Here is a 22,341-nt window from a genome sequence, read left to right as displayed (position 1 = left end):
GCTAATGTATGAGAGCAATAGCTACAATGGCCCTGGCACCAAGGCAATGACGATAATAAGTTCCTCCAAAGCTGCATGATTTATCACTCTAAAATTGAGCTTAAAATATATTTTGGATTTTCAAGCATTTTTCTCCAAACGTTTGCTAATGAGTTTTGAAAATATACATGTCTACGTCTCAAATATGGGTTTTTCAATTTTGGGATGCATATATAAATTCGCAAAAGCTTCTATTTTACTAAAGTGCTCTGCACACAATATAGCTACCTACAGGTAGCTGGAGAGCTACCAGTAGCTCACTAGCTACTCATTGGAGAAGTCTGCCTTAATGTGTTTTAGTTCATATAATAATATTATGGGTAAATGTTGTTTGCATAATTCTTAATTTTTTAAAAATATGGTTGAATTTTTAAGTGATTCAGAATTGTTAATTTCAGTGCTAATACTAATTTATAGTGTCGTAGCAGGTTTTTGGGTTTTAGGGGGATATGATGGGAGGTTAATTAAGTAATAAGTAATTATTAATTATGTGATTTATCATATTTATGTATATTATGTAATACTGATTTATATTACTTATATTGTAGGTGCAGGTTGCTATGTTTGAAGGGGTATAGAGTGGGAAGTTAATTAGGTAATAAATAATTAACAGTTAATCCCTGGGCCAGCTTCACTGTGACAGGTCTCCTGTCCAGCTCCACGTGCCACTGTCCCTTTCTGCTGCTCCCCGTTCTGCTTTAACCCCTTCTCTGCTCACTTATGCTTTTCCTCACTCCTTCTCTACTTTTTGCCTCTTTGCTGCCTAATTTCTGTTTTGCCTTGCTTTGCTCTCTACTTTTTGCCTCCCGTTTTCTGCCCTTTTTCTGCTTTTCCTCACTCTGCTCTCTGTCTTCTTTTTGCCTCTTTGCTTCCCATTTTCTGCTTTTCTGCACTCTGCTCTCTCTATTTTTTGCCACTTTGCTGCCTTTTCCTGCCTGTTTTCTGCTTTTCCTCACTCTACTTTTCTGCCTCTTTGCTGCCCATGTTTCACACCTTCCTGCTCCTGTACTTTTCATTTCCTGCATTAGTGCTCCTTCCTATTAATTTCCTGCATTTGTGCCTTTTTTCCACTTTCCTCTTCCCACTCCTGTCTGCCCTTTTCCTCCTCTTGCCACCCAGCACCCCTCCTCCCCAAGACCTACTTAACAGAGGCCGTAGCATGGCTGCACAGTGGGTGAACCGCTAGCGCACCAAAGGCAGGCCAAAGGCATGTCCATCTGGGCCTGCCTGCACCCTTCTGTGTCTGGACTGTAACCAGCCCTCTGCCCAACCAGCGATACACTGAATAGGAAGTCCAGGCCCTGGAACCCTGACGCCGCAACAGCAACTGCTGCAACTCTTCTTCCCGAGCTACCAAATGACTCTTCATGACTCTTCACCGGCCATCCCTGCCGCATCTCCTGCAACACAGGACCACCAGTTCACACAGGATCCCATGCCACAACTGACCGGAAGACTGTGAACAACTCAGAGCCACTCCAGTGCATTCTGCTCAATGCCCAATCCCTCTGCAAGCACACCATGGAAATCTGGAAAGCATTGCCTCCCTCTCCCACAACGTAGCTTTCATCACTGAATCCTGGCTCAAACCTTTCTCAAACCTCGACATAGCTACCGCCACACCAAACAAATTCAAGATTATACACTATACTGCACCAACAAACAGGGTGGAGTCATCACCATCATCTTCAAGGAAACAATCCGGTGCATCGCCACCAACGACAGCCCCTTTCCTCTCATGAAACACCTCAACTTCCAGCTACAAACTGACGCCAGGACAACTATGAGAGGCACCCTCGCATACAGACCCCATGGACCCTGACATGGCTTCTGCGACACAATCCCCAAACTTATCGCCCCTCTAGCCACCAACTCCAACAACTACATCCTACTCTTTCACCTCAATTTCCACATCAACAACCCCAACTACACCAACTGCACCACTTTCCTGGAAAACATGAGAAACATTGGCCTCGCCCAACTGGTCATTGAATCCATGCACAAAGCCAAACACACACTCAACCCCATCTTTATCTCCAGCAACAAAGTCAAATTCAGTCACAGAACTCACCTGTCTGACCACGTCATAGTTCACTTCACCATCTCTGTCAATCAACAAACTGTCACTAGGCACCACAACCTGTCCCACCGCAACTGTGGTAAGGTGACAGGCCTTAGCACTGCCCAACCTGAAGCATCATCAGACCTACAACAGACCACAAAGAACTTATCCACCTAGAATTGCCGAATGCGCCAACAAAGTCACCACGCTGAAGCCAGCCAGAACCAATAAGATAATAAAACCTCAAGATAAGCCAGCTGGTACACCCCAGAGCTCAGAACCACCAAGCGCAGCTGCTCCCAGCTCGAGAAACAATGGCGATCTACCAGAAACTGCTCTGACAGAGCCACCCACAAAGTAGCCCTTAGCGACTATCACTGGCAAATGAAGGAAGCCAAGAGAACAGCCATGACAGCCTGCATCAATACAGCTGCCAACCACAAAGAAGAACTGTTCAACATAGTCAAAGAATACTCCAAGCTGACAGCCACAGAGAACACAATCCACCCTGTACAACACCTCTGCAACACCCTCTCGGACTACTTTCACAGCAAGCAGCCACCATATACAACTTTGACCCCCCAACCCACAGCCCTCAACCTCAGCAGCCTCGACCAACCAGCACACACCAGCTGAACAACCACCACCTGGACACCACTCATCTCTCAATCCACCTCAGCCATCATGTCACCTATCCACTTTGGAGCACCCTTTCACCCATGCCTCCACCACTTCTTCAACCTCCGAACCAATCACATCAGCACTAAACTTACCTGCCTCCTCAACATCCCCATCAGCACGGCAGTCTTGCCAGACAACTGGAAACATGCAGAGATCAGACCCCTCCTAAAGAAACCATTTGCTGCCCCAGCAAACAAAAAAATTATTAACTGATCTCACTGCTCCCCTACCCCGTGAAAGTACTGTAGAAGGCCATCAATGAACAGCTCACCGAATCCTTGGAGCAAAACAACCTGCTTAACATCTCCCAATCAAGGTTCTGAGCCAACTAGAGCACTGAAACCACACTCATCGCAGCCACGGACAACATCAGAAAACTCCTTCATCGGGGGAGACGCGACCCTGATACCCCTTGTCCTCTCAGCAGCATTTAACACTGCACCCCACCATACTCTCATCAACAGACTCCACAGCATCGACATACACACACACACCCTCAAATGGATCACCTCCTTCCTGACAGGATACACCCAGGGCATCAGGCTGCCTCCCCTCACCTCCGAACCCAAGGACATCGTATGTAGCACACCCCAAGGTTCATCCCTCATCCCCATACTGTTCAACATCTACATGACCCTCCCTCTCCAGCTGACATCGTGAGATCCCATGCTCTCAACATCATATCCTATGCGGACAATACACAGCTCATCCTCTTGCTCACTGAAAACCTGCCCACCACCAGGACAAACTTCTGCGGTGCCATGACCAACATAGCCAACTGGATGAAAGCGAACTGCCTCAAACTCAACTCCAACAAAACAGAAGTTTCCTAATCTTTGGTAGAAACACATCCATCTGGGACCACAGCTGGTGGCCATCTGAACTCTGACCCACCCCCACACCTACAGACCATGTACGTAACCTCAGCATCATGCTCAACAGTGGAGTGACCATGAAGCAACAAATTAACGGGGTCGCCTCCTCCTTTTTCCACGACTTCCACATGCTACGCAATATCTTCAGATGAATCCCAATCAACACCAGGAAAATTGTTGCCCAGGGCCCCACTACTAGCCGCCTTGACTACTGCAAAAGATTATACTCCACCCAAGACCATACAGAACGTAGCAGTCTGACTCATCCTGGACCTCCCCAAACATGCCCAAATCATTCTCCACCTCAGAGACCTCAACTGGCTTCCAATCCAGATGGGCTGCCAGTTCAAAATCCTAACATACGCTGACAAGGCCTTACACAACCAAGGACCTGACTACATCAACCACCAACGGAACCTCCGCCAACCTGCTAGATTCCTGCGCTCCTCCTCACTGGCCCTGGCACACACACCGACTCTGTTGCAGTTGCAGCGGTGGCCAATCCTTCTCCTACATAACAGCTATGGCCTGGACCAACTTTCCCCTCCACTTCCACACAACACCCTTCCTAACGGACTCAAGAAGAAACCTGGCTCTTCGAAGGAGTCTATGCACCCTAGCACCCAGATACCTCTAGGAGTGGTAGTGCTGCACTCTGCAAATGATTGATTGATTAACTAATTATTAATAATGTAAATTGTGTAATAATTATATTTTATAGTTATATTTTAGGTGCGGGATGCTGGGTTTGTAGGAATATAGAGTGTAAAGTTAATTAGGTAACAATTAATTATTAAATTGATTATCAGTTATGTATATAATGTGATCCTGATTTATTTTAGTTATATTCTAGTTGCAGATTGCTAGGTTTGTATGGGCATAGGGTTGGAAGTTAATTAAGTAATAATTACAAATAATAATTGATGGATAATTAATTATTGAGTTGATTACTAGTTGTGTAAAATGTGTAATAATTATATATTTCAGTTATCTTTTAGGGGTGGGCTGCTGGGTTTGTAGGGTGGAAGTTAAGTAATAATTAATGATTAACTAATTATTAATTAATTTTGTAATTGGTTCTCAATTATATAAATTGTGTTATACTTATTTATTGTAGTTATATTTTAGGTGTGGGTTGCTAGGTTTGAAGGGGTATTTGAAGGAAAGGTATTTAAGTAATAATTAAATAACCGTTATATTTAATTGAAAATTAAGGGGGTCATTACGACCCTGGCGATAGGCGGAACACTGGTGGTAACACCGCCAACAGGCTGGCGGTGTTCTGCCAGTGTATTATGAATGGGGCGCATTAGCCACGGCCATACCGCCGGCTCCACCACTATACCGCCAGGCTTCCACCGGGGGGTCATATTCGCTGCAAGCAGCGCTGCCCTGGGGATTATGAGTCCCCAACCGCCAGCCTGTCCATGGCGGTAAATACTGCCATGGAAAGGCTGGAGGTAAGGGGGACTCTGGTGCCCCTGGGGCCCCTGCACTGCCCATGCACTTGGCAATTTCGGGCAGTGAAATGTGCGATAGGTGCTGCTGCACCCACTGCACATCAACATTGCTGCCGGCTCTATTATGAGCCGGCTTCAATGTTGATGTGACTTTTCCGCTGGGCTAGCAGACAGAAACGCTGTTTCCGTCCGCTGGCCCAGCAGAAATGTCAAAAAAAGATGCCACCAATACCGCCAGCACTGGTGGTATTGTGGCGCCTGCGGCTTCGGCAGTCTTTTTTCAAGACCGCCGAAGTCGTAATGAGGACCTAAGTGTTACCATTTTTATGAGCTTTGTAAATTGGGTAATTGTTGTTTATTTTGGTAATATTTTTATGATGAGAAATAATGTTTATATTTAGAGTTTTATATTTTTATTTGTTTTCTAAACGAATAGGGTATTGAAATTGTAATGTGCTTGAAGTGAAGTAGTTTCCCTACTGTTGTTAAGACCGGAGTTGTAATAGTAAATTTAACCCCTCTGAAGTCAAACACTGTCCCTGCTGTTGCTGAGACTGGAGTGGAATAGTAAATGTAACTCCTCTAGAGTCCAACGCTTTCCTTACAGTTGCACAGACTGGAGTAGGAATAATAAATCTTATCCCTCTGAAGTCCAATGCTTTCCCTACTGTTACAGATTGGAGTGGGAATAGTTAATCTAACCCCTGCAAACTATAACACTTTCCCTACTGCACAGTGTGGAAATGGTGTATCTATTATGCCCAGTCTCCAATATAGTTCCTAATTTTGGTTAATTTTTTAAAATTAATATTTGTTCATAATTTTAACTTTATAGTATTTTTTATATTTGTATTACTTTTTCTAAACATCTTTTTAAAATGTTTATATTGTATTTAATGTTATGGAAATTAATTATTAATATTTTTTCTGTTACATTTTTAAAAATTGTGTTACATTATATACATGTATATTTATAAACATATACTGACATATATGTATGTGTGTTACATAGAAGTGTATATATATATATATATATATATATATATATATATATATATATATATATACATATATATAATTAAATACTAGTGCGATTTAACTAATTAAAATAATATTCATGGTATATTTAATATTTACTACTTTAAAAAAAATATATACAAAAAAATGTTTTAAAAATGGTTAAATATATAGACAATTTATAGTTTTTATCAACAGTATCCAACCTACCATTGCGTTCACTGGCAGCAATACTAAACCGAAGAGTCATCTCCTTTATCTGGATGTGTTACTCACTGTTCACGACCACAAAATTAGAACCGATCAGTACCACAGGCCTACAGATACTCATTTGTATCCAAACTGGACTTCATGTCACCCAGGCCACACTAAACTCAGCATCATCTACAGCCAAGCACTCAGAATAAGACGCATGGGCAGCAATGAAGACACCTGTAAAGACCATCTACAAGAGCATGTTACATTATTTAAAAAGCAACGCTATCCTCCGCATATCATTCTGCAACAAATTGACAAGTCTTTGCAGTTACCCAGGGAAGCACTTACTTGGAATACCAACAGGAGAAACAAAAATGACAGAATCCCATTTGTGGTTGACTATCATCCATCAGCTCCCAACTACAGAAATATAATACAAACAACTTTTCCCTTACCATCCAATTGTGAAAAATTGAAAAAGCTTTTTTCAAAACCGCAAGTCCTTGCTTACCCCAGAGCTCCCAATTTACAGTCGCTTATTGTGAGAGCTGAACTTAAGTAAACTGTAACAAATGCAGGAGTTCATTGCTGTGATTCTAAAAGGTGTATCGCATGTGAATACCTTTTAAAAACCTCATCAGTAACTAGCTCTGTTAGAAGAAGGACCTATAGAAGAAGACAGCATCGTACATGTTTCTCAACATGCATTATTTATGTGATTCAGTGCCAATGCCAAAGCTGTAAAAAACAATATGTAGACCAAACAGTGAATGGCTTCTGTGCATGATTCAGGAACCGCAAATCAGCAATAATTAACAACAAAAAACTTGACCAGCCTGTAGCCAATCATTTTAACCTTGTGGACCATTTACTATCAGATTTGAAGATTTTCCCTGTGCAACATGTCTTAAAGGAAAAACTACTGGACATCAGAGAAAACTTCTGGATATACCATTTAAAATCACTGCATTAGATGGACTGAGCCTCACTGACAATATCACTTGATTTCTGCATATCCGAAGAGTTATCAGGACTGCATTGATTCCACATTCCAATTGGAATCTTCACTCATGATGGTTTTTGAAAATCCAGCAGTGTCAGCTGTGCAGCCACTGAGCAAACCATCTTGTACTACCTGAGGAAGGCGGAAGCCGAAATATTGTAGTGGAAATATATTTTTGTTCTTTGGTGAGTTCATCTGTTTGAGTCACTTCTTTCTTGGATATTACATTTTCTTGTGACTCATTGTATCCTTTGGGATCCAGATATTTGCCTTGGCTAGCTGTTGTTTTCTTGTGATCCTTCGTCTTTTAGTATATATATATATATATATATATATATATATATATATATACTAGAAGATGAAGAATCACAAGAAAACAACAGCTAGCCAAGGCAAATATCTGGAGATATATGTATATATATATATATATATATATATATATATGTATATATATATATATATATATATATATATATATATATATATATGTATATATATATATATACACACACACACACACACACACACACTAAGAAACAATATTTTTGCATGTTTTTTAACAATATTATTGTTAAACCATGTTTTCAATATTTTTGTAGGTACAATTATAAGGATAGAGAAACAATATTTTTGTAAACAATATTTGTGTTTCACGATATTGTAAGTTCCAATATTGCATCAGGACTCTACAGCTCTACAAGACACAGCTTTCCTGGTTTACTTTTGGTAATCAATCAATCAATCAATCTTTTTTAGAGCACGCTACTCGTAGGGTCTCAAGACGCTGTGGGGCATGTCCTCAGGGTTCAATAAAAGAGCCAGGGCTTGAGGTCCAGTCTGAATTGAGGTAGCAATGGTGACTGTCTGAGGTGGAGAGGTAAGGTGTTCCAACATTTTGCCGCAAGGTAGATTAACTATCTCCCTCCAGCTGAAGACTTCTTTATGCGGGGTACTGTGGCGAGTGACTGCTGGGAGGAGTAAAGAGGCCTGGCAGGGGAGTAAAAGGTGATGCGGTGGTTGAGGTAGCTGGGTCCAAGGTTGTGGAGGGCCGTGTAGGTGTGTATGAGGAGCTTGAAGCTGATCCTCCTCTTGATGGGGAGCCAGTGGGAATCTCTCAGGTGTCCTGTGATGTGTTCTCAGTGAGGAATGTTCAGGACGAGTCTGGCGGAGGCGTTCTGAATTTATTGTAGCTTGCTCAGGTTCTTCTTGGTGGTTCCGGCATAGAGGGCGTTGCCGTAGTCAAGTCTGCTTGTGATTGGGGCGTGTGTCAGGGTTTTGCGGCAGTCCCTTAGGATCCATCTGAAAGTCTTCTGTAGGAGTCGGAGGGTGTGGAAACAGGTGGAGGAGATGGAGTTGACCTGTCTTGTTATGGTGAGTGCTGAGTCGAGGATGACACCGAGGTTTTGTGCGTAGTCTATAGGGGTGGGGGCTGACAGATGTTGAGGGCCACCAGGATTTGTCCCAGGCTGAGGAGGAGGGTCCCAGGATGAGGATCTCAGTCTTAAGGCAGCTCTTCTTCATCCAGGCGGCAACTGCTTTCAACCCGTCTTGGAAGTTCTTCCTGGCCGTTGTGGGGTTTCCGTTCAGGTAGATGATCAGCTGGGTGTCATCAGCATAGGAGGTGGTGTTCAGTCCATAGTTCCTGATGATTGGGGTGAGCGGGGCCATGCAGATGTTGAACAGGGAGGGGACACCACAGCTGATATCTGTAGGTTCTGACAGGTGTGGCGGGAGCCTGACTTTCTGCATTCTGCCTGTCAGGAAGGAGTGTATCCACTGAAGGGTCTTGCCCCCTATGCCTGCTGTCTGAGTCTGGTGCATAGGGTGCAGTGGGACACTGTATCGAAGGTGGCCGATAGGTCTAGTAGGATGAGGGCTGCTGTTTGGCCACGGTCGAGGAGAGAGCGGATGTAATCTTTGGTGGCGAGCTGGGCGTTCTTGGTGCTGTGATTAGTTCTGAATCCTGATTGGGAGATGTCCAATCAGGAATGTCATGTGACGTTTCCTAAAGGCTCCTATTCTCTCTGCTGGAGCTTTGCCAAGGGGGGAGGGAGCCTCTTATACAAATGTACATTTAAGTTTTTTTCTCTGCTGGTAAAACTTTCCTCCCCATTGAATAAAGTCCTTCCACTGCAAACTCAACCTGTATCTGAGTGATCCATTCCCCTTCCTCTTTTGGAAGTAGATTTACTCCAGCCTGGGGCTAAAGTACATCTCTGACCATTTCCAGGAGGAACACAGGTTGGAAAGGTGTTGGGAAATGTCCTGAAATATATGTTAGTAATGGTCTCCACAGGCAAACACACTTCCCAATCCCACCGCTTTAGTAGGATTTACTACTGCAGAATTCTCTGCCCTTGTGATGTAGAAATCAGTACTAGTAAATGTATGTGTGTGAGCAAAGAATGATGTTGTGTTTATGGTATATGAGGGTGTCAGGAGGCAACGGGCTGCTTTATTGAAATGAGCACATTCCCTAGCATGGGCTGCAGTGCACCCTTTATTTTGTCTGGAGAAGGGTGGAAGTTTACAAAAAAATTGTGTTGTCTTCAGCTCCTGGGCTATCTGCCCACCAGCCTGTGACCACCTACAGGACCGCCTTCAGAGGCTGTTGTGGGGGATGGGACTGCAGAGATACAGACTGTGGAGCTACTCTTGATGAGGAGTTCCCTGGCTCTGGAAGAGGTTATAGAACTGTTCCTGTGCAGTGGAACATTGAAAATTTCTCTGGAAGATGGGCAAAGTGTCAAGCTTATCCGAAAAAGATAATCCCTTTGTGGCTTCATTTTGTTAGTTTTCCCTCTCAATGTTTTTGACACCAGGGTTTGACACACTGTGGAACAGTCAAAATGAGGTATTTTGCCCTTTGGAGCCCTGTCAACCAGAATGTCCTACTTTGCTATGATGAAGATTTACAAGCTCCTTTATCTTGAGCCCTTTTTTGTAATTGGTGCTGATGCATGTCTCATATTTTCTTAATTTATACTCATGTTTCATTAATAAAGTTGATTGTTTGCAACTAAATTGCTTTGGTAATTTTATCTTGCTTATTTCCTAGCTGTAATATTGTTTTCATGTTGTTGTTCATATACTTATTCATTTTTTTCTGAAGGCAAATTTTTTGCTTATGCCAGGCTACCAAAGGTAATCTAAGCATTACTCACAGAAACCTGTCTAATTAACAGCAATTAGTTATTTTGACCTTGCTGGAGCTCAGTCACAGTTCATAAAAACTGTGGTCTCTCGCTTCCAGGGTTTAACAATTCTTTTTCATGCATCTATAATCTGTACCCATGGGATATAAGAAGTATATTTAAAAAATTCTCAAGACCCACGTCTTTGCCTTCAATAACCACTCAGAAAACATTCAAATTAGAAAATTAACAGGAGCAATAACTAAGGAAAAACGATGTAGGTAAGAGTCCACGTATGTGGCCAGTTTTGTTCTTATTTTGAAAATTGTTGCAAGGATCAAGGGGTGAGTGATCTAACGAAGTGTGGAACTATCAAGGAAGTGTTGTCATACAGCACTATCTCTGTTTTGCCCAGTGTTTTGGGAATCCATTAGTATTCTATGAGTATAAATTTGCTGGAGTAGCTGCTGTGTGGTGTTTTGTGGATTCTAGAATAGCATATTTATCAATGGTGTCATTGTAGTTTATTAATGGTGGTATTGTAGTAAGTGAGCCTGCACAAGTGGTTCAGTGATTCCAGTGGAGTAAGGCGACATTGAACAAGAGAGCAGACACTGTTAAGCCCTGTCGCAGTGCAAGGAAAGGGGCAAGGTTTGCAAACAGAAAGGAGCCAAGGAGACTATCATTTGGCATAGATGAAGTAGGAGATCCAGCCTGGAGCTTTGTTTTTATACTCTGGGCATAGGCGGTCACTCAGGGTGGAGTACTTCACAGCAGAGAATGCTGCACGCAGGTCCAGGAGAATAAGAGCTCAGAATGAGCACTCAGAATAAACATGTTGGCTCCATCACAATCTTCTTATTTTATTTGTTCATCCTAGGCAGATTCTGTGTCTCATGATAATGTGAAGTCTACTGAGATTTGCAAGCAGTCCGTCATATTCGACAAACTCTCGAGGTTACACAAATGCCTTAGTTTTCACCAAAGTCATGTTACCATATATAAAAAAGTTTTAAATGTTGCTTGTATTGTGGTAATAACAGAGCTGCCTCACTAACCTCAGAACACATTGCGTATGGTTGTATGAATATATACAAGGAATTTGTACAGTGCCCGCCTAGCTGAAAAATTAGGGTGTTCTAAACAGAGTCAAAGGTATGCATACAATCAGTGAGGGAAAGCTGAGGTGGTTGTTATAGAACGATAACGCCTTCCTCCTCTGGCCTTGCTACATATTAAATAAGAAATGGTTACATTTACCCTGCTCTACTGTCAAGACCTGGGTTTTGCACAAAGAATGTTAAGTTATTTGGGGGTGAGTAGGTTGTTTTTGAGAGCACCTGGTTCAATGGCACCTCATGTGTACTCCGACAAGGAGAAACATAGCATTATTTGAATCTGGCCAGAATAAAAGAGATAACACTAGAACTTGTGTTGATACGCACATGGTAGGCAGGTAGATGCTATCCTTTGCTCGGTGTTGGAGGGCTGCTAGCCTGGATATCTGCTGGAACTGCTGCTCACTGGGCTGCTTGTGTGGCAGGATACTGAACAGTCCTTTCAGGTAGTCTGGCAAAACCTGGGGAAATGCAGTCATAATCAAACATAGGAAACATTTGCCATGGACGTTGCATTAAAAACAAACAGACATTTCATACCACATCAAGGCGTTCAACATGTAGCCTGTATCAGAAGCAAGGCAGTGAGTGCATGCACAGTCACACCTGTCGACTGTCCCTCTACAAAAAAAGAGCATATTTAGTAGAGCACTCGTCCCTCGTAAGATGGACAGGACAGTCAAAAGCCACTTGTCATTTAATTTTGGGAAGTTTAAATAATTTCCAAATGGGAAACATCATCCAGGCTTTTCCTTTTTCGGGTCTGAGAGGCAAGCTTCAGGCAGGGCAGACACATGAATTTGTAACAGGGCTAGTCTGAGCAAAAGAAGTGGAGGTTGGTGCTGTAGAAGATATCAGCCAGTATTAGAATACTTCTGAGACCACCCAGAAGGAAGTGATACTTTCTTCGCTCAAGTCTTTGGCTTTCTGGTTGGTGGATCGTCCTTTGCTTTAAAAAATACGTCAAAAGTCTTTCCATTAAACACTGAATTTACTATACACAAAAAGAAAATTAGTTACTTACCTGTAACTGCAGTTCTCCAGTATTGGTATCTTTCATAGATTCACATGCTTGAATCATCCCCGTCGTCGAGGTGGGAGCCTCACGGTAAGTTTAAATACATAAAGCAGTAAGTCAGTAAAAGTAAAACCAGTAGGCCCCAGTAGGCCTCATAGGGTATTTTACAGTCTATCCACTTTGTTTTGTGAAAAGACCCAAACTTCAGTCTCAACCAATCAGGATTCAGCCCCTCCCAAACACTCCCAACAGAGGCTGAATTCCCTCAGATTTTCTAGTAGGAGTGTGAAGTTTTAATATCTGTATAATAGGGGAGCCTCTGAGGGGAGGAGGGTGGGTCGCATGTGAATCTATGAAAGATACCAATACTGGAGAACTGCAGTTACAGGTAAGTAACTAATTTTCTTCTCCAGTATTGGATCTTTCATAGATTCACATGCTTGAATCAGAATAACGAGCAGTAATGTTTTCTTAATTAGTGAATTACGTTGACTGTAATTCTATCGTAATTTTATAAGTGATGTGATTCACATTAGTTCAGCTTTAAATACCCACATACCTATTAATATATCTAATTCATAGACATTCGAATAGAAGAGCAATAACAGGTGTGTGGCAGAAAAGACCTGTCCTCTTTTTGTTATATGAAGAGTACGACAAGCTAACACAGTATAACGAAGTGAATAAACTGAAGCAGAAATTTAGAGTAAAACACACTGTAGCTATTAACGAGACTAAGAACCAATAATGAACATACCTCGAGTGTGGTGGTGGGATGTGTTAGAGGCTCACCTTATCGAAATAAATGCCTCAGCACTGCCTGTCCCACTGCTGTATCGATTTTGTTAGTTTCCTCTAGACAGTAATGCCTCGTAAATGTGTGCTGGCTGGACCATGTTGCTGGTCTACAGATGCTATGTAGTGGTACTCCTGCAAAGAGTGCAGCTGAAGTGGCTACCGATCTTGTAGAGTGGGCTCTCACCTTGGTGTGGAGCGGTTTTGCTGCTTTTGAATGGCAGAATTGAATTGCCAGACCAATCCATCTTGCTATAGTCTGTTTAGACACCGCGTGTCCCCTTCTTGTTCCTCCGAATGCTACAAACAATTGATCCGACTGGCGGATGGCTTGAGTTTTCTGTAGATAAAACTTTAAATATCTTTTAATATCAAGGGAATGTAATGTTTTTTCCGCTACTGTTTGCGGATTTGGAAAAAAGGTTTTTAAGATAACTGGTTCATTTAAGTGAAACGTTGAAGGAACTTTTGGGATGTATTTTGGATTTGTTCGCAAGATGACACCTGAGTCTGTGAATTGGAGAAAAGGCTGCTTGACAGTGAAAGCCTGAATGTCACTGTCTCTTTTAGCTGAAGTAAGAGCTAGCAGTAACGCTGTTTTCCATTAAATGAATTTTTGGTCAGCTTTGTGGATCGGCTCAAAAGGAGCTTTCATAAGCTGCATCAACACCACATTCAAGGACCATAGTGGTGGAGGCTTTTTAACTGGCGGGAAGACCCGAAAAAGGCCCTTCATAAATTGTTTGACAATTCTTGTGGAACACAAAGAGACTCTATCTGGAGATCTGCGGTATCTGGAGATTGCTGCCGGATGTACTCGAATGGAAGAATATGCAAGCCCTGATTTTGCGAGGAGCAGGAGATATGGAAGTATCTGTTCCGGAGTAGAGGACAAAGGGTGTAAATTTTGTGCTGCACACCATATACAAAAACGTTTCCATTTAAGTTTATAGGTTTTGTTGGTAGTGTCAGCTCTAGCTTTCGCCAAGATGTCTCTACACTCCGGGGAAATGTTGAGATTCAAGTATTCATTGTATTCAGGAGCCAAGCTGACAAATGAAGAGATGACGGATCTGGGTGTCTGACTTGTCCCTGGTGCATCGTTAAAAGAGTCGGACTCTGTCTGAGTCGTAGATGTGGTCGTTCGGAGAGCATGAGGAGCTCCGTATACCAGACTTGTCTGGGCCATCTGGGAGCTATGAGCAGAAGGCGACACCCCTCCGTCTTCATTTTGTTGATGACTCTCGGAATGAGCGGGATCGGAGGAAAAGCGTAGGCATAAACTCCGGACCATCTCATCGAAAACGCATTCCCCCACAAATCTTTTTGGGGAAGCCAACTTGCGTAGAACTGGCATTTCTTGTTCTCGAGAGTGGCAAATAGGTCTAAGTTCGGTTTGCCCCATAATAGAAAAAGGCTGTTGAGAGTTTTCTGGTCTAGTTCCCACTCGTGATAAGGAATCACTGTCCTGCTCAGGGTGTCTGCTAGAACGTTCGTTTGTCCTGGCACATGCTAAGCTTTGAGTGAAATATTGTGCTTGATGGCCCATGTCCAAATTTGTTGGGCTAGCTGCGAAAGTTGTAGGGATCTTGTGCCTCCTTGCTTGTTTAGATAAAACATGCTGGTTGTATTGTCTGTCCTGATTAAGACGCTTGAACTTTGTATCTTTGGCAAGAAAGCTTTTAGAGCTAAGTGTATTGCCTTGAGTTCTAGATAATTGATGTGAAGCTGACTCTCTTTCTGACTCCAGATTCTGCTGATTTGCAGGTCCTGGCAATGTGCACCCCATCCTTCGAGAGAGGCATCCGTTGTTACTATGTAACTCGGTGTTTGTAGAAGAAAAGATAGTCCGTTTGACAAATTGGTTAGAGTCGCCCACCACCTCATGATTTTCTTCATTGGAGGCGTTATGCGAATCTTGTCTTCGAAGGAACCGTTGACCTGGGTCCATTGTATGTCTAATTGTTCTTGCAGGGGTCGCATATGGAGCCTGCAATCTGGGACTAGCGGAATGCATGAAGATATCATTCCGAGCAATGATTTGTAGATGCGGACTGAAACTGACTTTTTTCTGGAGAGCCTTTCTGCCAAGGAGGTTAACTTTTGTTTCCTCTCGTGGGATGGGTACGCTTTGCTGTGGACTGTGTCCAGAATTGCCCCCAAGAAGCTCAATTCCTGTTTGGGGTAGAGTTGAGATTTTTGATAATTGACTACAAACCCCAGGTTGTGTAACAATTGAAGGCAATAGGAGATATGATTTGTTACTTGCGATTTTGAGGGTGCCTTTATAAGCCAGTCGTCCAGGTAAGGAAAGACCTGGATCCCTGACTGTCGGAGATGTGCTGCTACCGGAGCTAACATCTTTGTGAAGATTCTGGGGGCTGACTTGAGGCCGAATGGTAGAACTCGGAATTGAAGGTGCATACTTCCTACTCTGAACCTTAGAAATTTGCGATGGTTGCAATATATGGGGATATGAAAATAAGCATCCTGGAGGTCTAGGGATGCCATCCGATCTCCGGTATTTAACAGACGCAGGACATCCTGTAGAGTTACCATCCTGAACGATTGCTTCTTTAGAAACTTGTTTAGGGCTCTCAAGTCCAGAATGGGGCGCCAGTCTCCTGAGGGTTTCTTCAGAAGGAAAAAACGGGAGTAAAATCCCCTGTTCTTTTGAGATAAAGGGACTGGTTCTACTGCTCCTTTTCTCAGCATTATTCTTACTTCCCTGAGGAGTTGGTTCAAACTCGGAGGCGGCAGGCCCGATGGAGGAACAGTTGGTGGTGTTTGTGTGAATTCCAGAGTATGACCTCTGGCCACTACATCGAGTACCCATCTGTCCGATGTTATAGCCTTCCAGTTGGGGAAATAGGAAGTGATGCGACCTCCGACCCTCGATGTTGGTTGGTGGGGAAGCGTTGAGATAATCAGCGGGTCATTGTTTCCTGCCTGTATCTCTTCCTCGGGCAGCTCCTCTTCCTCTAGCTGGGTGTTTGTAAGCTGCGGCCGGAGGCAAAAGATAGTGCTGCTGTTGCTGATGGTATTGCTGTTGTGATCCTGTGGAGGAAGATGGATATTGTGACCTGTATTGCTGGTATCCACCTCGAAAGGAGTAATTACCTCTACCCCTTGCTTCACGAAAAGGTTGTTTTTTATATTGCAGGGTACCTAGGGATTTTGCCGTATCGGTATCCGTCTTGATAGCCTGCAACATGTTGTCATCGTGTTTGCCAAACAAACTCTCTCCATCAAAAGGCATGTCAAGAACACGCGTCTGGACTTCTGGTGTGAATGAAGTCGCTTTTAGCCATCCTTGTCTGCGCAGGACTGCTGCACCAGCTAGTTGTCTAAAGCCAGTGAGAGAAATGTCTATTGCGCTGTCTATTATTTCTGCAGAGACCCTTTCTCCCTCCTGCAAGACCTTTTTTGCTTTCACCTTGACGTCTTCTGGCAGTAAATCTAAAAAAGCAGACATGTCTGCCCACATCTGTCGATCGTACCTTCCCAAGATGGCGAGGGAATTAGCCGCTTTAACTATGACTGCGGCCACAGAGGAGAATTTCTTGCCTATATTGTCTAATCTCCTTCCTTCCTTGTCTGGGGGAGACGCAATAGGTGTGGAGGGGTTTTTGGAACGCCGCTGAGCCGCCTGTGATGTCACAGAGTCAGGTTTCGGCTGTGAGACTAGACAGGCCGGAGAATCATCTGGGGCCTTATATTTTTTCTCTAGTCTTGGCATTTGTGAAGGCACTGTTGCCGGGTTTTTCATTGCCTTCAAACCCTCCTGCCATAGGAAATCTACAATGGGTATGGCTCTTACAGATCTTTTTGATGGCTCTTTAAAGTCGTACAAAAAACATTCGGTTTCATGAGAAACAATTGCAAGGCCAAACCGTTTCGCCGCTCTCTCTATCAAATTATGGAAACCTCCTATGTCCTCTGGAGGAGAATCTACTGGACCTGCTGGCGGTGGAGATGGTGTGGGGACGAGGTAATCATCCCATTCACTAGCCGCCGAATCTCTTAGCTCACCCTCTTCCCTTTCGTCGTCTGATGAGGGGCAAGCTTCCTGGGTTTGGCTAATTACAGGTATAGTAGCCTGTGGCGTTTCAGAAAGGTTAGTAGTGTGAGCTTGCCGAGGTGTCTGGTAGCTCTCAGGTCTAGGTGGCGTGGACTGAGTTGACGGTGGAAACCTTTTATAGTAGTCTTGCAACATAAATTGTAGATCTGTCACTAATGTGCTAGGCATAGCGAGGGGCGATGGTTGTGTCTGTGGATAAGATGTTGAGGCATAACTAGGCTGATAATGTTGATCCTCTTCCTCATCAAACTCTTGGCATTTGACATTGAGTTGCGACGGGCTACTAGCTGCCCCAAACATTCCGTCTTTCTGAGAGAATGTATCGTCGTCCTCATCGTCTAAAAGATGTTGTGGTGGGTATGGCAACACTTTACTTGGTGAGGTATGCATTGGAAGAATATCAGACGCCTTGTCCCCTATATTAATAATTGAAAGGGGTAAGAATCTGGAGGAGTCGTCCTGATGGTACGAGGAATGGTGTGGCGAAGTATCCAGGTAGGTGGATGGTTTGTATACTGTTAATGCTGTAGATGATATGATCGTCGACGGTTCCCTCGTCGGCGGTTCTCTCGTCGACGGTTCTCTTTTGGACGGTTCCCTCGTCGACGGTTCTCTCGTCAACGGTACTCTCGTCGACGGTTCTCTCGTCGACGGTTCCGTCGTCAACGTCTCATCGTCGTCGACGGGTCTCTCGTTGACGGCTCTCTCGTCGACGGCTCCGTCGCTGGCGGCGTCTTTACTAACGGATCCTTTGTAAACGAAGCCTTCGTCGATGGTCTCTTCGTCGCCGGGTACTTTATCGACGACGGTCGTGTAGGTGCCGTCGTCGGCAGTGCCTTTTTGAACCTCATTGAGATGTGCTTCGTAGATGGGAGTGCCCTGGTTGATTGGTGAACCCAGGAAGCCTCCGCTGTCGACGATGTGGTTGCCGACGAAGATTTCTTAAAAAGTTTTGCTGTAATTATCGTCGTCGATGACAACGGCGACAACGTCATAATCATTGGTGAGGCTGGCGTTGTGAACGTCGACGATATCGTAGTCGCTGTTACCGTCGACACAGTCGTCGACGGGGTGGTCGTCGACGGATGTTTTTTCACCGAAAAGAGTTTTTCTGGCTCTTTTTGTGGTGACAGAGACAGAGATGGCTTTTTTGAGGTGCTTTTTCGTTGTAACGGCGTAGTAGGTTCTGAATGAACCTTTTTTGGCCCATGTTTAAATGTCTCTGAGTGAAAAACATCCTTTTTCGTCTCAGTAGAGACTTGTCTTGTCTTCTTGAGCACCTTCCTTGGTGGTTCATCCGACCCTCTGCTTCTCTCACCTGTTCTTTTTTGAGGGCGAGAAGCCTGTGATGATGCTTCGCTGTCATCTGAGGAAGGATGCTCTAAGGCTTTCTGTTTTTGTAGCCATAAGAGAAGTCTACCCTCCCGGTCTTTGAGGGTTTTTTGACTAAAGGTGCGACAGATTTTGCAGTCTCTCACCTTGTGGTCTGGATGAAGGCAGTAGATACACTTCTTGTGGGGGTCATCAACATGCAGTCTCTTCTTCCCACAGGTGTCACAATCTCTGAACGGACCCTTTTTTGTCTTTTCAGACATAGTAGAGCTGTAGCAAGTTTCCTGAGAGAAAAAACCAATCCTCAGTCAGAAAATAGGAAAAAACTGAGCAGAGCTCAGGGAGACTCCCTTCACACGACGTGCGGTAGAAAATCTGAGGGAATTCAGCCTCTGTTGGGAGTGTTTGGGAGGGGCTGAATCCTGATTAGTTGAGACTGAAGTTTGGGTCTTTTCACAAAACAAAGTGGATAGACTGTAAAATACCCTATGAGGCCTACTGGGGCCTACTGGTTTTACTTTTACTGACTTACTGCTTTATGTATTTAAACTTACCGTGAGGCTCCCACCTCGACGACGGGGATGATTCAAGCATGTGAATCTATGAAAGATCCAATACTGGAGAATTAACATTCTTTACATATGACTTGTTTTTCTTTCTCTTTAAATTATCATCTGTTAATCACATTCCTATGATAAATTGGAGCCTAGTTTCGATGGAATTCAAATGTATGTCTTTTTACATTTCTGAGGTAGTAAGGTATGCTAATAGGAGCAACGGATGGCTTGGCAGCCTCCACACTAGCACAAGCACATAGCGTGTAGTTTATCTTTTATAGAAAAATTACACAGCCCAAGAGCACATACACACACACACACCCAACAATGCGCACTTGTAGTGTACTCAAGTGCACAGTTGCATTCACCTGTCTCAGGTTGTGTGTTAAGATTAAATGAAAGAAACATAAGACATGATCAAAGACAAGAAAAGCTGTAATAAAAGAGTTTGAAAATGAATTTCATCTATAATTATAGCTCAATTCAGAACCATGTTCTTCAACTAAGTTGTTATTATGAATCAATGGCACCGGGAGTTTGTGATTTCTGGACATCTTATTTTACCACTTTTTATGTACTGAATTCTTTGCTATTCAATATTTTACATCTCGACTGTCTCCCATTTGGATTTCTTTAGTTTTTGTTTACGTATTTCGTTTAGATGAAATACAATTTTTTCTCTTTATAATAGTCTGTTTTGCTTTCTTGGCTCCCCCACAAGTTGAGTAAAATACAGTAGGGTATTCACCAAAAGGGTTAAAAACTACAATCCCAGGTTGAGGTATTTACCACTTGAAAATGAGACATGTGGAATCGATTTTTAACAGACCGTATTCGGCTTATATTCCTTTTTTTCCAGACTTCGACCCCCCCACCCCCAACACATTTCAGCAGACTTAACCCACCGGAATCTATAAAGAGACAAATCCGAGAGTATGATAATTACAACACAACTCATAATTCCGATCCTTGTGTAAACTCTAGTACACACAGGTTTCGGAATTTAGCCCTTCACTTGTTAAAAGGGCCCAAGATGAAAGCAGAACATGGGGGTAATCCATTAACAACTCTTCGCAATTGCACGTGTGTGTGTAAACATGAAAGCTCTCATTACACGTTGAGCAGAATAGGGTGGGTATTTACCACATGTGCCTACTACTATTACCCAAGGTGAGGTATTTACCAGACGTGGTAAATACTTCCCGTTCTCAGCTTTCAACTTAAAAATAAGGCATAACACGGGGAAACAGTTTCTAATACACCCAATTGCATCTGTTTCGCCCGTTTTTTGGGACTTTTTTTTGCTGGATAAATTTCAGTAAGTTAGACTTGCCAGAATGTATCAGGGAAAATGTCTGCAGGGGTGGTAATTATCACTCAACTCATAAATCTGATGCCTGTGTACAGGGATTGGGTTTGAGGGCCAGACTTCTATTCTGGCGGGCAGAGTATTGTCTAATGGCCTGGCAGAGGACTTTATGTCTGCCAAGCTAAGAATACCTCACTGGCCAGATTTATAAATGACTGCTAAACAGGTGGTCACTTATAAAGGCATTAACAAGAACTGTCATCAAAGCAGAGACACAGCTTTGCAGCAAATAATATTATTTTTTTCTTTATAAAAAGAAAATACCAAAACGGGATTTTATTTTTTAAAATAAAAAATAATGCTTCCCTTGCCGTGGGAGGCTTCTCACATGGCGAAGGATGTATTAGAATAGTTTTACTGTTCCTTACCACCAGGTTTTTCATGGCGGCAAGGTACAGTAAAAAATGACTAGATCTGTCCATCTAAATTGGATGGGCGGACATGTAGCAATTTCTCCAGTGGCTCTTATTCCCAGGGACGTTGGAGAAGTTTGGCCACTGTGGAGACAGAGTACTCTCTGCTGTGGCCAAACTTATGGTTTGTCTGCAATTAAATTTGGGGAGCGGACCACTGTATTGGCGGGGAGAGAACTCCATCGCTGTTGCCTGGAGTACCCTTTCTGCCAATATATAAATCAGGTCCTTATCCTTTAAGTGTAGTGAGAGCCAAAGAGTTGGTTGGTCAGCTAGCTGCTCCAGCTCCTGAAGCTCCATCTAACCTTAAGGGATGACAAATGGAAAAAACATCAAACATTACACATATGAGATTGGAAGCTCAGTGAATTGGAGAAAGAGAAGATAGATTTCATGCTTTCTTTGTAGTTTTACATTTAGACATTATTACGGAAATTGAAGGTCTTCAGCAATGACTTGTATTCCTATTAGACTTTACAAAATTACTGGGTTGTTGCACTGCAGGTGTCAGTGGCAGGTGGTACATGTCACAACCTGAACGGATAAGCACACTCTTTGGTATCCATTGTAAATATGATGGATATCAAAGACGTGGAGGACCAAAGTAACTTATTTTGCTCTATGTTGAGGGTCACTGTCATAAACATAAACTGTGCCGGGCAAGCAGTACTAAATTAGGGGAAGGTAAAATGTAGTTGATGCTTGACTTAAGCAAACACCTTTCACAAGCTACACATACAAGCACTCACATTTTCATGCACTTACTTTCAAATAGTTAAGTTGGCACTTTATTTTAAAAAAATGCCCACAGAGCCACTGGGATTACCTGGTTATAATGCATGGTAACAAAGAGTTCACTTTCAAACTTCAGCGGCTGAGCCCAGATTACTCGACGAAACCAGAACATGTAGTTTCCATCCACCTGTTCCATTTCTGTGGCCACGTCCAGAATGTACTCCCGTTTATTCAAAGGACGGACATTTTGACCTTTAAATAAAGTATTTTGACATCAATTAAACAACTGGAAATAAAAATATATATTTTTTAAATTCTAACAGCAGAAAAGACACATCAATGTTACTATATTGAAGAGCACTACAAACCTCACCAAAGAGTTGACCACCATGACTATGGCACTTCATACTTCTCTTCATGAATGCAGGAGGTTCTAGCCTCTACACCAATGTGC

The 22,341-nt window shown here is 43.1% G+C and overlaps 1 protein-coding gene across 1 annotated transcript in view; it reads right to left on the bottom strand.

Annotated features, from left to right (window-relative positions):
* MYO15A (myosin XVA) overlaps positions 1-22,341 on the bottom strand; it is a 761,224-nt gene that overhangs the window by 39,477 nt on the left and 699,406 nt on the right. Inside the window, exons 64-65 of the mRNA XM_069212299.1 lie at positions 21,979-22,139; positions 11,915-12,048 (exon numbers count right to left, since the gene is read on the bottom strand). Of these exons, the coding sequence (XP_069068400.1) occupies positions 11,915-12,048; positions 21,979-22,139 (295 nt within the window). The remainder of the gene's footprint in view (positions 1-11,914; positions 12,049-21,978; positions 22,140-22,341) is intronic.

Source organism: Pleurodeles waltl, chromosome 10 (assembly GCF_031143425.1).
Source record: "Pleurodeles waltl isolate 20211129_DDA chromosome 10, aPleWal1.hap1.20221129, whole genome shotgun sequence".
In the NCBI taxonomy this organism is placed as follows: domain Eukaryota; kingdom Metazoa; phylum Chordata; class Amphibia; order Caudata; family Salamandridae; genus Pleurodeles; species Pleurodeles waltl.
The sequence above is the reverse complement of the archived record's forward strand: the minus strand, read 5'-3'. Positions and strand labels throughout refer to the sequence as shown.